The sequence below is a fragment of the Carettochelys insculpta genome, chromosome 11 (genome assembly GCF_033958435.1).
Source record: "Carettochelys insculpta isolate YL-2023 chromosome 11, ASM3395843v1, whole genome shotgun sequence".
Lineage (NCBI taxonomy): Eukaryota > Metazoa > Chordata > Testudines > Carettochelyidae > Carettochelys > Carettochelys insculpta.
The window spans coordinates 30,687,521-30,703,821 of NC_134147.1; the positions used below are offsets into that span (position 1 = coordinate 30,687,521).

Below are 16,301 nucleotides of genomic sequence, written 5' to 3' on the forward strand. Positions count from 1 at the left end.
AGAAGTTACTCACCTGTGTAGTAACAATGGTTCTTCGAGATGTGTCCCCATGGGTGCTCCACTACCCACCCGTTCCTCCCCACTTCGGAGCTCTGTTTCGTGTTTTTCCAGAGGCATCCGGAGCGGTTGATCAGGAACTGGCGGGGACCAGATCGCGCACGTGACCGTAAGCACGCAAAGGACCGACACGCATCGGCGCATGCGCGACCCGATGGAGACTGCTGGAAATTTCCAATCTGCGGCGCCGGGGCAAGCCCGACACCTACTGTGGAGCACCCATGGGGACACATCTCGAAGAACCATCGTTACTACACAGGTGAGTAACTTCTCTTTTTTGCTGTCAAATATGGGGTTTATTTTTCCTGTTATAGAATAACATACCTTAAATCCCTCTTGTTACAGATTCCCCATTAAATAAGGCTTTTTTGCCCCAAGTTCTGTGAGATAGGTGCAATGTTTTCTACCTTTGTGGCATAATACTATGTAACATTTTACTTACTCCAAATGTATTTTATTTAAAGATGAGACAAAAAGCTAAGTTTTATATTCATTGCTGATATTATTCCAATACCTTCTATCATAAATATTATTTAACTATAAAGTACCTTGAGTCAAGGGCTGTCAAGAAAGAACATACAATACAGCTTGACAGAGGTGCGTAAAGGGGTGTGACTTATCGCCATGGTGCCTCCTGCTGGTCACACTTGGAATTAGCTCAGTCCTGTCACCCATTGTTGCTCTATACTCTATCTGTGCTCTGGTTTGGACCCATGTCATTCTCTGGATAACGGCATTTCCTTTAGGATACTGCCCTCATGTTGTGCCCACTATTCAATCTCTTGCCCCTTCCAGGGTATCAGCAATCCTCAGTCCTACACCTGCCATTGTGGCCGACTGCAGCCAGGGTCTAGCTCCTCACCTCAGGGGCAAGCTGCAGTCTGTATTGGCCACTGTCCTTGGCAAGGGTGGTGCAAGAGGGTTGGGAGGACCTCGACCCGCTCACTACTCTGGGCCCTGGCCCACAGACCCTCTGGTGGCAACCTTGTCCTGGCCGCCTCCTCTCCCTCTACTGCCTCTCATTCCCTGGCCCACTTCACCTGTGACCCTTGCACTCTCCTGATGCTTATAGCAAGGCCAGCAGTCTGTCAGGTGCCAGGCTGAAGCCTCTCTCCCACTCCCCTGAGCCTGCCCAGCAGCGCTTTTTGCAGGTACTTCTTCCCTGCTGGGAGCCAATCCTGCACCCTTACAGGTCAGGCACCAGGTGCCTCTGCTCAGCTGAGCAGCTCTTTATATATGGAACTGCTCCAGCAAGCCTGCTTCTAAGCCCTTTCTTGATTGGCTATGGCTCTGTGTAGACTCCCTCTATCCTACTTCAATCCATTCTGGCCAGAGTGGAGTAGCGTCTCCACTAAAGGTACAAAGATGTCTTTAAGACACGGTTGTGTTTTCTTGACCCTGAGCTAGCTGTGTGCCAGTCTCCCCTTCTATGTAAATTAGAACAGCCTGAATATGGCTTTGAATTTCTCTCTTCTGGAATGGTTGTCAAAGAAGAAAGGGGCACACACAAATCTTTAGCACATGTGTCAGTAAATACCTTGCAACACCTGCTGCACAAGTTGCATGCAAATACTTGTTCTCACTGTCTCTGTGACTGATCAAGCAACAAGTAGCACTGACTAGACTTGTAGACGGTAAAGTTTTACATTGTTTTGGTTTTGAGTACAGTTATGTAACAAAAAAAATCTACATTTGTAAGTTAACAGTTTCTCAGGAAAGAGATTGCAGGTCAGTACTTTTATGATGGGAACTAAGAAATACTATTTCTTTTGTAATAAATGATATAAAGTTAGCACTGTACATTTTGTATGCTGTGTTGTAATTGAAATCAACGTTGAAAATATAGAAGAGTATCCACAAATATTTTTTAACTTTCAGTTGGTATTTTATTTTTTAATCGCATGAGTTAACTGTGATTAATCAGCAGCTCTACAAACTACATATGCTGTTGCATTTATAGAACTTGATCTGGGGTCTACTGCAGTCATTGGAAAACACTCCCATTAATTTCAGTTGATATTGGATCAGGCTTCTGATTAATAATTATAAATTTGTTGCACTGGCAGTCGCTGAACATAATCCAATGTTAATAATAAAGCAAATCCTCTCTATCCAAGGTATTTACATCATGGTCTTCTGAGCCCTCTGATTTCCTACATTAGAAGAATTTTCTGTCCAACCCTGAGTAGTGGGATTTTTTTTTCATTTCTAAATTTTATTTTTATTAAGGTGTGGAGGCTAAGTCAAAGCAATGGGTTTTCTATTTCAAGTTGAAGAAAGTGAATTTATGAGGCCATGGAGAAAAACTGCTTTAAAATTGATTTCTGTATGAATATATGAATGGTAAACTAGTACTACAGTATTTTTCTGTACACATATAGTGCTTACTATTTTCAAAGGCTATGGTTACAATAGCAAGTTTTGTAGACAAAACTGGGCTTTTGTTGACAAAACTCAGGGAGCATCTACACACAAAATGAGTTTTGTCAACAGAAACTGTTGACAAAAAAGCTGTGTAGACACTCCAGGGCCCCTTATGTCAAGAGAGCAGATCAAAAGACTGATCCGCTTTTATGTGTAGACACAATCTGTAGACAGAAGTTTTGTCAGAACATCTGTTCCGACAGTAAATTCTGTAGACAGATCACTGAAATGTAACCGTAGCCAAAGTGTTGGACAAACATTAACTAATTCTCACAACACTCTTACAAAGAATATCCATTTTAATACCCCATTTTTCAGGTGTGAATATCATGTAGCAAAATTACTTGCCCAAAGTCACATTGATGGCATCATTTCCTGGCTTCTAGTCCCATGCTTAGTCCACTGAGCTATATGATGACCCAATATTACAGTGGCATAAATTTAATTTCTTTTAAAATCACACTAATATTGTTTTCTAATTGTTTTGCTTGAAATTCATCCATATCCCTTTTAGAACCTTGAACAATAAGCCTTTTAATTTACACTTTAAAAGGTATTTTTAGTTCCACAGGGATTTACTTGGGAGACCACTAGCCCTTCTTAACTGGCCAGAGCATTGCACTACTTTTAAATCATTCACAGTTTGACTGTGCCTAGACATTGAATGTTCTTCTGACATATAACAAACATTTCCTCTCAGCCCTCCTCCCCTGCTGTGAATTTTATATTTGAGCATAGATTTTTTTAACAAAATGTTCAAGAAATACCATTAATCCTGAAATCAACATATTGTTTTCCTGAGAAAACATAGTATGAAATATGTCTTGCAGAGCACTCAAAATGGTAAAATGCAACACAGTAGCAAGTGCTAGACGTAGTCCTGCAAAACACTTAAGAATATGAATATATGATTAAGTGCATTGCAAGACTGGAGCCTACATCTCTTCAGTTATCCTACTGAATTTCAAGTATTGCATTGAACTGAAAGGGGACAATATATTTTATGCAAACTGAAATCCTGCCGTAAGATTTTCGTTTATTTTAGTTTTTAGATCAGTTATTTCAAGTCTGTGTTTTTCTGTTCTAATGTAGCGGTTCAGAGTGAAAGAAAGCCTTTTGATGTGCAACGGGAGAAACCAACCAACTGTGCTGCTTCAACTGAAAAAATATATATTAGGAAAGATCTAAGAAGCCCTCTCATAGCAACTCCAACATTTGTAGCAGATAAAGATGGAGCCCGGTAAGTTTTCAGGTGTAAAATGGGTATATTTAAGACACCTTTAGGCTCGAGCTCTTGTGGAGTCAAATTTATAAACAATGGATTCCCCTGGTATGTAGGATCAGACTCCAAGGCTATGGTTACACTGACCCCAAATGCCATCAGCAGTATGCTAATGGAAGGTTTTGAAAATGCAAGTAGCCACTCATTTGCATATTCACTCTCTGGTAGAGGCTGCTGCTGGTGGCAGAAAAGAAGCAGTGTAAACGTGGTTCTGCTGGCAACACCTTGCGCTTGTCAACAACCTCTTATGCTGGATTCTTTCCAGACATAAGAGGCTCCCAACAAAGAGTGGGGTTAGCCAACAGAACCACGTTTACACTGCTTTTTTTTGGTCGGCAGCAGCCTCTGCTGTCAAGTGAATATGCCAATGTGTATTTATTTGCATTTTTGAAATCTTCCGTTTGCATATTGCTGTGGGCAGTTGGGTCAGTGTAACTGTAGCCCAAAAGTATGGCCTTTATTTAAATTGTAGAATGGTAGTTTCCTCCTTACATGATGGTGGTTATCCTTTGGGATTCAGATATTTTCAAACACAGGCTACGGTTACACAAGCGAGTTTTGCTGACAAAACTGGTGAAACATCCACACACAATATGTGTTTTCCTGACAGTTTGCTCTCCCAATTTGCTTTTGTGTGTGGCCGCACTCAGTCAACAGAACAATTTTTTGGGGAAGAAAGGTGCTTTTGAAATCAGGGTGTTAGAAAGCGAGATCTTGTGGGAGTATGCTAATGAGGCGTGAGATATTTAAATCCATACTTCAGTCGCGTTTTTGAACAGCTGGATTTACATGCCCCTTCCAAAAGAGAGGGGCAATGTAGTGACAGCCCCTGAGGCCTGAAACTGATATGCATGTAAACCTATCATGCTATATAAATAACAAATACATTATAATTGTACTTGCTGATGAGAAAGCACTTCACAAATCAGGCCCTAAATTAGGTATAGAAAAGGGAGAAAGAATGTTTGGTAAAGGACATGGTAAGAGAAGGACAAAGTTTTAAGTAAAATTGGGATATGTGATTTTATGTAAACATTGTTCTTTCTTTACATAAATTTTCCAGCTGATGTGGTCCATGCCTTTTCCCCCCATCTCACTTGGAATGCCATTTATTTCACTCTCCTCAGCAAAGTTCTGTGCTAATAGCTAATAATGTCTTACTAGTTATAATAAAGGAGAAGACACCTGCCAGCATGACAGAGGAAATCAAATTGAAAGCTAACAAGAGGACAGAAAAACATTCATTTTCTATGGCAAAAATGACCAGCCTTCTAATTATGGTGCAGTTTCTGCCAAGACACAAACTATTATTTTTGGAAATAGTTCTTCAGCAGGATCAAATTCTGATGTATAAATTCTTGACATCACAAAATGGAAAGCCCAGTAAGAGTAATCCTCATTATTTTGCACTGAAATAAGTTACTATGTATGTTTTATTAACAGGAAATATTATTCACTCTGGCTACATCTACACTAGCCTCATTAGAATGAGCCTCAGCGCCTCATTAGAATGCTGGCAGCCATGGCACTTCGAAATTGACACGGCTCACCCCCGCACAGCTTGTCCAGATGGGGCTCCTTTTTGAAAGGACCCCGGCAACTTCGAAATCCCCTTTTTTTTATCTGCTGTTAGAAATAAGGGAATTTCAAAGTTGCCAGGGTCCTTTGGAAAAGGAGACCCGTCTGGATGAGCTGAACGGCGACAAGACACATCAATTTCGAAGTGCCATGGCTGCTGGCATTCTAATGAGGAACTGAATATGTATTTCAGTGCTTCATTAGTAAACTTTGAAATGGCCATTTGCATAGCCATTTCGAAGTTTTGGGCTAGTGTAGATACAGCCTCTTATATTCTTTACATTTCTGAATAGGTCCACGGGTCTTCTTGATCCAGGAATGCTTGTGAATATTCAGCAGCCATTGATACGGGATGATGGTACAGTCCTGCTAGCTACAGACTCCAAGGTAATATTTCTTTCACTACAAATCTTATGTTTTATTTACTAAATTATTTTGGCTATGTTTTTAGAAAGAAATCCTTCTGACCCCTTTGCTGTGACAGAAGGTCGTTATTGCAGCCAAACAGTAGAGGGCATTAGGAATTGGAGATACCACCATGGTGCCACAAGTGGAAAGGAGGGTGGGTTAAGTGGCCCTGACTATGGGGATTCACTTATAAATTATTGTACCCTGAAGAGGAAGAAGAATTGGGAAGGCTGCTACAGGCAGCCCTGAGGTGGTTCTTGCCCTTCTGTTATATGTAATTTGAGACAATAATACCATAGTGCACTGCAACAAATCCTGTGTTTTGGGCAAGGTGGAATGGATAATGGAAGATCTTTTCCATCTTTAATTTATCTGATTCAGGGATACATAATTTTTCCCCACAGGTATAATTATGAATGAATTTCATCACAGAGAAACCACATCAGAAGTCAGGAGGGAAGGTTTTTGAGAATTTAACGATTACCTTTAGCCAAATGTCAACCACTGTCATTTACTGTGGATATTGTGGAAGAAGTGAAACGTGTACAAGAACAGAGGAAGATTACATTACAAATAGAATCTCACATAACTACATATATTGTTTGATCCATTCATGGGGTTTCTTTCTTCATAGGCTGAGACAAGTCAGGGTGCTTTAGGAACACTGGCAAATGTTGTAACATCCCTTGCCAACCTCAATGAGTCGCTTAATAATGGAGATACTTCTGAAATCCAACAAGAGGATCAATCTGCAAGTGAGATCACTCGGTATGACTTTATATTGGCAGTATTTTTTAGAGTGAACCTATACATTATAGGTTCATGTCACACTAGTAATGACCTTTTTTAACTCACTGTATAATTTCATAAGCATTACATGTTTGGCTTCTGCCACTGACCTGAGCTCTGCCATTCTGAAGAACTATTCATTCATGTTACTACTATAGATGCTCTCTGCTATTTTGTACAAATGCAGAATAATGAAGCAGAGCTGTATTTCATATTTAATAAGTTACAGGAAAAGATAACAGCAAAATATCTTTCCTTCAAAAATGCTAAAAATTAGTAACAGTTGTATATTATTTCAGGTTTTTTCTTTGTATGTGTGTGTTTAGTGTTAATGGAAATAAGGAAATGGTAGCTACAGTTCTTTATCAAGTATAATAGAGGCAGATGGTATGCAAGATTATCCCACACAGTTGTCTTGAACTTCAGTCCTGATGCTTAATGTCTCCTGATACACTTTTAGATTTTCACACAAAAAAAAAAAAAGGCTGACAGTGTTGTTTGTAAAATGGAATAGGTTGGGATTAGGTTGAAATGAACAAACCTTGTCTTTTATTGCAATCCAAGGGAGAATTTGAACCCCAGCTCTCCGAAGTTGTTGTTTTTTTGTTTATTGCAAAATCAGGAAACGGTAAAATCATGTAGATCCATTTCTGGTTTTGGTTTTGGTTTTGGTTTTTTTTTCCCCCCTAAAAAGGGTGATATGTGATGCTAATGTATGATAACAGGGAAAACAATGGATTTTAAAGCAGTCCTTTTCCCTGTAAGTTCCAATGATAAGATTTTTTAAAATACAAGTTCAATTTAGGCTCCTAAATAAGGTAACTCTTTTTAAAAGTGCAGAGCTCCTGGCTGGTTCTACTGACTCCAACATTTTTCTTGGTCCAGGGAATAAAGAGTTTGCTCGGAAAATAGGTGCATAACAGCATTATGAAATACCATAATATGAATATGAGTATGAAATTATCTCAGTTCCCCTCTAAATCTGAGCTTTCATCATTATGGGAGAAGAGTTGTGGAGTAGTCTTTAGGAACTGGTTATATTTACCTGTTTTTTTTTTAACTGGCCTATCTGCAGTTTTAGTTAGAAAGCAGCTTAAATGTAGGCCTTTCCCCATAAAATCCCGATGTGACCTTATGCCTGTGGAGGATACTTGTAATGAAGCCCCAAGGTAAGAAAGAGTAAGGCAGATGACCAATGGAGGTTATTGCTAAAATAAGAAAGAGTGACTAATCCGGAGCTTATACTTGCTGAGACTTCCCCCATGAAAGGGAAATTTCTGTCAGACATTTATGGTCAGAACCTGGCCCCTTTGCACTGTCTGAGCAGAGAACAAGGCCAGAGTGTGTTGGAGAATCTGGCCAAGAATCTGTACCAAAAATGTTTCTGTCTTATCTTCTAGATCAGGGGTCTGCAACCAAAAGAGCGAGAAGAGCCATTTTTTCAAATTTGGTTACAAAATCAATACTTCAAGAGCTGCAGTGCATGTGAATATGAAACAGTCCTTAATAAATAATGTCAAGCCATACTTTTTGTAACCCCTGTTTTAAGAGCAGAACACACACAATAATTTGTAATACAATATGTATATACTGCGGGACATTCACAACATTTTTTACGTATTCTATTTCTTCACACTTTACATGGCGGGAGGGCAGAGCAGCTCATTTTCTGTCTCTGAGGGAGATAGGGACTCCTCAGGGCCGAAGGGAGGAAGGAAAGTTTGCTGCAAAGTTGTCCAGGACATTCCATGCTAGGATGGGACAGGGAGCTGGACTGGAATGGCCTTACTTAGGCTGAGTTCATTCTCTGAGGAGCCGGATAGCAAGAGTGGCAGCTGGGGAGGCTTCTTGAGCTACACTGAGCCAGCCCTGAGGGTGTGGGGCACTGCCCAGCTGTAAGGGCTGCTGAATATATCTGCACTCTGCAGATTGGGGCTCAGGCAGGTACTCCTCCCACATCCAGGCTGCCATGTGCTACTACAAGCTCTGCAGCAGGGCCTTGCCCGGGGGCACTTGTTGCCTGCGACAGAGGCAGGTAGAGGGGCTGGCAGCGACTTCATGGGAGTCCCCTGTGAGAAACCCAGCAGCGCCAATTCCCACCTAGTCCCCCGTGCCCATTCCACTTCCCCTCCCCACTCAGTCACCAGATCTGCCCACCTTACCTGGCACACTACCCTGACTACCCTGTTGCTGACGTGCACCGGCTGGGCAGAGGGAGAAAGGCAACCGGAGCCAGACAACGCCATGGAAGATGCAGGTGGGTGGGGGAGGGAAGACGCGAACCACCACCTCTGGTGCCCCCACCCCCAGGGCCAGACCACTCTCTCCCAGGGTTCAAATAGTCATTGCAGTTCAAAATGCTGACTCCTCTGCATCTCCCTGCCCTGCTGCCACTGAAACAATAGAACTAAATTCAGTTGGTTTAATGGCCAGATCCTTCCCACTGCTCTGCTGGCCATTAAACCAACTCAGTTTAGTTCTTTTGTTTCAATGGCAGCAGGGCAGGGAGCCACAGAGGAGTCAGCATCCAGAGCTGCAAATGACCCCTTAAAGAGCCACAGATTGCCAACCCCTGTTCTAGATGGAAAAAACGTGTAGCGTTTGAATTGTCTTGTACTCCAAATGTGTTAATATGTATTGTTTATTGATTCATTGGCAGGGCATTTGATACTTTGGCTAAAGCACTTAATACCACTGATGGCACAGTAGCTCAGAACTTAGCAGATGGGATGGATCCTACAGGAGGAGGGAATATTCATGTAATCAGCAGAGATCAGTCAACGCCAATCATCGAAGTTGAAGGTCCCCTACTTACAGATACACATGTTACATTTAAGGTGTGTGCTTCCAAAAATATCTTTTTGTCAAGAATATAATCTGGAATGATTTTTGTATTGTGTTTTTCTGCTATCATTAGATGTATTTTTTGCAAGTGTATATTCCTATGACATGGTTTTGCCAGAATAGTACACTCATCCCTCGTTTAAGGAGTACTTTCTTTATGAGTACTCACTGAAAGGAGGGACATACATACATACCTTTGTTCACAAAACGACTGAACTTCCCCTGCTGATATGAGCCAGCTGTGGGGTTGCTGGCCAGGGGGCAGGGCGAACTGCAGCCCCACAGCTGGAGCAGAGTCAGCCATGGGGTCCCTGGCCAAGGGGCAGGGAGACCTGCAGCCCCGCGGATGGCTGTGCTGTAGCTGTGGGGTCCCTGGATGGGAGGCGGGAGACCCAGAGCCCAGCGGATGGCTCCTAACACCCCCGGCCTGCAACTCCTCATGCGCTCCCACCCCAGCCCAGCTGCTCCCAATACCCACCTTGACCCTATCCCGAACCCCCGCCCCCACAGGTACTGCTGTTGCAGCCCAGAGGAGGGAGCTGCCACCTCCTCCACTGGAGCCACCACCAGGTTTTAACCCTCCCTCCTGCTCATGGCCCCAAATTGCCCCCCAGCCTTTAACCCTTTCCAGTGCCCCCACCCCTCCAACTCAAGGTTTACTTACCTTTCAAAAGCAGCGCCACATGGTGACACTCTTTCACTGAGTTAGGAGCCCTAGGAACCAATCAGAGACTTTAACATGTATTTAATGGTAATTTAGTGTCCCTCTTACAAGTTTTCACCTACAAGCAGAAAGTTGGGAACCAATTGTGCTGGTATAGCGAGGGATGACTGTATAGATTTTATATAATTTGTAATTTTAAAGAGTTGCTTTTAGTGTAAGATCTGATTCTCACCGATTTTTTAGTTATTGTAAAGATAATTGTGCTGCAAACAGCAATAATAATTTAGGGATATATGTTGTTGAATTAAATACTAAAGTATGTTTAAAGTAACCATCCCATTTGGTTTCCCATATTACTCTTAATATTACACCTCCCCATTCCCAGCTTGTACTTCTTACGAATGATAATTAGATATGTGCTGAAGCTTTACTAATCTGCCTCGATAATAAATTATGCATGTTTTGTTCAAGTTTATTTAATTGATAATGATTTATGTCTGAGTTATACAGACTATACTGTACTCTTATTTCCATGTAGCTAACAATGCCTAGTCCGATGCCAGAGTACCTTAATGTACACTACATCTGTGAGTCAGCATCACGACTGCTTTTTCTCTCAATGCACTGGGCTAGATCAATACCTGCTTTTCAAGCACTTGGGTGAGTGAATATTTTTCTACTAAGTGATTACTCAAGTATTAAGATGAACATTTTCCAACTGTATTGGTTTTAAAAAGAAAAAAAGTTAATTAATTAATTAATGGTTTAAAACAGACATGTCAAACTCAAAGCCTACTGATGGCCACACAAATGAAAACTGATAGTTTTCAGGACCACCAAAGAATATGTACTTCTATTGGAACTTATTATTATTATTATAGATTATGTTTGAGGTATATTTTATCATATTTTTTCAGGTCTTGTTTGACTATAATACAATAATTTTAACTGAGAATTTAATACTTAATTTTATTGTTTTATTGTTTTAAATTTGATCGGGCTGCATGTGGCAAATGGGCCACATGTTTGACATGCTCGCGTAACTCCAAGATCTCTTTATTGAACAGTGCTAGTTAGTTTAGACCCCATCATTTTGTATGGATACTTGGGATTACATTATCCAGTGTACATTACTTTGGTTTTACCAACAATAAATTTCAGTGGCCATATTCTTGCCGCATCACCTAGTTTTGTGATCAGTAGGTATATATGTTTTTCCTTGTCAAAAGTTTGAGTTTTGCTGAACCTGATGTTGTTGAAGGTGCATAATACCACCAGTATCCTGAAAGCTGCACTAATGAATTTTTACCTCAACGAATTACTGAATATGGATTGAAGGGTCCTATGGCACCTTATAGACTAACAGAAAAGTTTTGAGCATGAGCTTTCGTGAGCACAGACTCACTTCATCAGATGCTCAAATGATGAATGAGCATCTGATGAAATGAGGCTGTGCTCACGAAAGCTCATGCTCAAAACTTTTCTGTTAGTCTATAAGGTGCCACAGGACCCTTCGTTGCTGTTACAGATCCAGACTAACACGGCTACCCCTCCAAAACTTGAATATGGATTGATGACCCTATCTTTAGGAACAAATTTTTTTTAAAAATTGGCTGCTGTATGTAAATGTATCTGAGCAAGTGTGGCACGACTGTAACTATTTGTTCTTCTTCGAGTGGTCCCTGTGGGTGCTCCACAATAGGTGTCGGGCTCGCCTGGCACCGCAGATCGGAATTCTTCTAGCAGTTTCTATTGGATCGCGCATGCGCCGACACGCGCCACTCCCTTGCACGCCCCAGGCCATGTGCACGATCCGGTCCCCGCCAGTTCCTTCTCAACCGCCATCGGCTGCAGACGGAATCCGCTCCGGCTAAAGCCAGAGACAGATAAGATAGTTGTTTTTTACGTGTAGTTCGTTTGTTTGTCACTATTATACAAAAAAAAAAAAAAGAAAGAGAAGAGCATATTAGATAGCAGAGAGAAGAGGAACGAAGGAGGGGCAGACAAGAAGGCTGGTAAGCTGTCCGCTGCCCTGAAGGCCGTGAATGTTATTTTGGGTTAGAAAGCACTGATTAGTGGCTAAGTGCCCTATTAACAGTAAAGACTCACTGCAGTGGCTTCCTCGGGGTTTAAGAAGTGTGAGTCGTGCCACGAGGCTATGCCGGCCTCCGATGGGCATAGTGAATGCATTTGCTGCCTGGGAGAGTCTCATGTTACCCAGAAGTGTTCCCACTGCGCTAAGCTTGCAGCCAGGGCCAGGAAGGACAGAGAAATGAGGCTCAAAATGATCTTGTTTGATAAGGCTCTCCAGCCTAAACCGCTGGAGAAGCCTCACACGGAAGGGCCTTCTGGGTCACGTAAAAGGAAGGCAGCCTCTTTGACCCCCTCTGTGCAGAAGAGGAGGAAACTCTCCCCGGCTCGATCCTTGCTGGCGGGCCCAGCAAGCAGGACGAGCGGAACACAGAGCCCCCAGCCGCAAGCTGATGAAAGCGGCAGCGCAGCAGCACACGGGGCAGAGGCCGAGCCTCCGATTATACAACAGGCGGCATGGAAGGCGCCGCAAGTGCCAGCGCGGCAAGCGCCGGAATCGGCGGCGCCGCGGCACCGGCTCCAGCGGTGCCGACGGCGCAGGGGCACCCAGCACGGAGCCTACCGGTGCCAGAGGAAGCTACCCGCGTGGCACTGCTGTTGACAGTGCTGAGCGCAGTGCCGACAACGGGGCGAGATCCCCGGCACCGGAGGGGGCGGCGCCCACCGCGCAGGGGAGGGGCAAGGCCAGAGCTAAAACCCAGTACCTTAGTCCATCTCCAGGCAGGGCTGCGCTGCCCTTATCACCCAGCCCCCCTCCCGAGATACACACGCTGCACCGCCGGGCTGCAACTCCACCGGCTTATTCCGGGCCTCCCTCTCCGTTCCTCCAACCAATTTCGCCGTAGCTCAGGCCACCTTCACCATTTTTGGGTATGGATCCCCTTGAGTAGTATCACAAACCAGCTTCAAAACTGTCAATGTCGTCGCAGAGATCCCGTTCTCCCAGACATCATGGGTACACTCCCCGATCGTGGTCCAGGTCTCCATCACCGGGGCCCTTGCCCATGTTGCTATGGTCGTCCTCATCAAGTTGAACACAGACACCACAGGTCTAGATCCAGGGGCAGGTCCTCTCCTACTCCTCGTCAATACTCCCATGTACACTCTCGCTCTGGGACGGGAACGCAGTTGTCCCAGGGGGAATTAGGTTCAGAATCCCGACACTTCCCTTCACAGCCCACCAGGGAGCAAGTATACCACCGAACTCGGGAGCCAGAGGATTTGGGGGAGGTTTACCCCAGTGGTTCCTCCTCATCCGCCCCAGATGAGGCCATGGCCCACGGGGATGTCTCCCCTCTGGATAACCTTAAACAATTCCAGGAGCTGTTCAAAAAAGTAGCATTCACACAGGACATTCAAATAGCAGAGGTGCAGGAGAAGCACCATAAACTCCTGAAAAATTTGAGACCCCCAGCTTCATCTAAAATTGCTATCCTGATGGACGAAGCCATTATGGAGTCAGCCACTAACATATGGCAGACTCTGGCCTCTATTCCGCCTACGAACAAGAGAGCGGATAAGAAGTACTTCGTCCCAGCCAAGGGCATGGAGTTCCTCTTTAGTCACCCACAACCCAATTCTTTGGTGGTCGAATCGTCCCAGCAGAGGTTGAAAACGTCTCAGTACAAATCGGGGGGGTCGGATAAAGATGCTAAGAAACTAGAGCTGTTTGGCAGGAAGGTATATTCCTCCTCTACCCTATTATTGAGAATGGCAAATTACGCGGCACATCTATCAAACCATAACTTTGACAATTAGTCTAGACTCACGCCTCTCATGGATTCACTCCCGGAGGACAAGAAGCCAGGGTTAAAGGCGATTGTCCAAGAAGGCTACGCGGCGTCGGGGACAGGAGTCCAGATTGCCCTGGCCGTGGCGGACACAGTGGCACGTTCAACAGCAGCAGCAGTGGTAATGCGTAGGGAATCCTGGCTCCAGACGTCCGGTATCCCCAGAGACCTACAGGCGAAGATCGTGGATCTTCCCTTTGATAAGCAAAAGCTGTTTGCGGACTCAACCAACTCGGTCCTCCACTCCAGCAAAGACTCGAGGGCCACACTTAAGACCTTGGGTATTTATACTCCCCCAAACAAGAAAAAGAAGTTCTATGCTCAGCAAAGACGCTATGCTTACCAACCACAGTGCGCTCAATATCAGCGAGGCTATGACCAAGGGCGCCATCAACAGCAGCAGCAGTACAGGGCCCCCAGACAACGTTCTCAACAAAGCTGTACACCCTCGGGACAAGCCCAGAGACAGCAAGTTTGACGGTTATGTCGAGGGCTGCACTATCAACACCATCGCTCAATGCCAGTCTCATCTCATGTTCCATCATCGCCTCAAACCATTCCACTCCCAATGGCAAAAGATCACCACAGACAAATGGGTGCTAGAAATTATAGCCACGGGTTACACGATCCCCTTCCAGTCACTTCCACCGACGAAACCTCCCACCCGGCCTCATCTCAGGGACGCTGCCCACGGGGAGAGGCTGAAGCAGGAGGTAGATCACCTCGTGTTCATAGGGGTGGTGGAAAGAGTGCCAGAACAATTCCAAGGGAAAGGTTTTTACTCACGCTACTTCCTAACAGAGAAGAAAACAGGAGGCTGGAGGCCGATTTTGGATCTACGGGGCCTCAACCGTTACTTGCGCAAGCAACGCTTTCGGATGATCACAGTTGCCTCCATACTTACGGCACTGGACAATGGAGACTGGTTTGCAGCCCTCAACTTACAAGATGCTTACTTTCATATAACAATCCACCCGGCACACAGACGCTTCCTCCGCTTCACGGTCGGCAGGGAACATTTCCAGTACAGGGTTCTTCCATTTGGCCTATCCTTGGCACCCAGAGTCTTTACCAAAACCCTGGCAGTGGTATCAGCCTACCTGCACAGACAGGGGGTGTTTATTTTTCCATATTTGGATGACTGCCTACTGAAAGGGGCCTCAAAGGCAGAGGTCCTATGCATGATACGTGTCACCGCGAACACGTTTACTTCGCTGGGCCTAGTTATCAACCTCACAAAGTCAAGGACTGAACCCACGTAAGATATAGAGTTCATAGGGGCACGCATAAACTCTATCACAGCAAGAGTATATCTGCCCAACGCCCGCTTCTGTGCCATCAACTCCCTGGTGCAAGTCATGACGTACAGCCCTGCGGTGCCGGTCCTAATGTGCCTGCAACTGTTGGGGCACATGGCGGCAGTGACGTTTGTGGTACAGAATGCCAGGTTACACATGCGAAGCCTGCAGCACTGGCTGGCGAGTGTTTACAAACCGGCATCCCACACTGTCCACAGGGTAATGTCGCCCATGACGGAAGTGCGCAGATCCCTAGCGTGGTGGGGAAATCCCAAGAATCTGCTAGTGGGGGGTGCCCTTCCACCAATCACAAATTTCTGTTTTTCTTACTACCGACGCCTCCCACATAGGATGGGGAGCGCACATTGGCAGCAAGGTGACGCAAGGGCTATGGTCCCCTGCGGAACAGACACTGCACATATACATACTGGAGCTCAGAACAGTGTTCAATGCGTGCAGACGTTTTCGGAAATACCTACATGGCAAAGTAGTCGGGATCAATACCGACAATACCTCTACTATGTTCTACATCAATTGACAAGGAGGGACACGATCCCGTGCGCTATGCGCGGAAGCAGTCCGATTGTGGAACTGGTGCATCGCCAACAACATAACGTTGAAAACCTCGTACTTGCTGGGCACCCACAACGTGAAGGCAGATCAGCTGAGCAGGCACTTCGCACTCACGCACGAATGGCAGATCCTCTCCGACCTGCTACGGTGCATATTTCGTACATGGGGGTTTCCCCAAGTCGATTTGTTTGCCATCCAGTACAACAAGAAGTGTCCCCAATACTGCTCCAGAGCAGGAATTAGGGCAGGGGTCCCTGGGGGATGCATTCATGATTTCATGGAAGGGCCCTCTACTCTACGCGTTTCCCCCCACAACGCTTATCCACAAGGTTCTGCAGAAAGCCAGAAGGGAGAGAGCTCACATGATACTCATAGTTCCAACTTGGGACCGACAACCATGGTTTCCCTTGCTTCTGCACATGTCGGATCGTCCACCACTCCCCCTACCGGTGGCACCGGACTTACTCACGCAGGCTCAGGGGTCCATAGTGCACCCGCACCCT

General features: G+C 44.8%; 1 protein-coding gene across 11 annotated transcripts in view; it reads left to right on the top strand.

Annotated features, from left to right (window-relative positions):
- NR2C2 (nuclear receptor subfamily 2 group C member 2) overlaps positions 1-16,301 on the top strand; it is a 107,580-nt gene that overhangs the window by 61,226 nt on the left and 30,053 nt on the right. For all 11 annotated transcript variants that reach the window (XM_075005001.1, XM_075004994.1, XM_075004995.1 and 8 more), the window contains 5 exons: positions 3,574-3,721; positions 5,635-5,728; positions 6,384-6,517; positions 9,198-9,375; positions 10,585-10,706. In XM_075005001.1, coding sequence (XP_074861102.1) covers positions 3,574-3,721; positions 5,635-5,728; positions 6,384-6,517; positions 9,198-9,375; positions 10,585-10,706 — 676 coding nt within the window. The remainder of the gene's footprint in view (positions 1-3,573; positions 3,722-5,634; positions 5,729-6,383; positions 6,518-9,197; positions 9,376-10,584; positions 10,707-16,301) is intronic.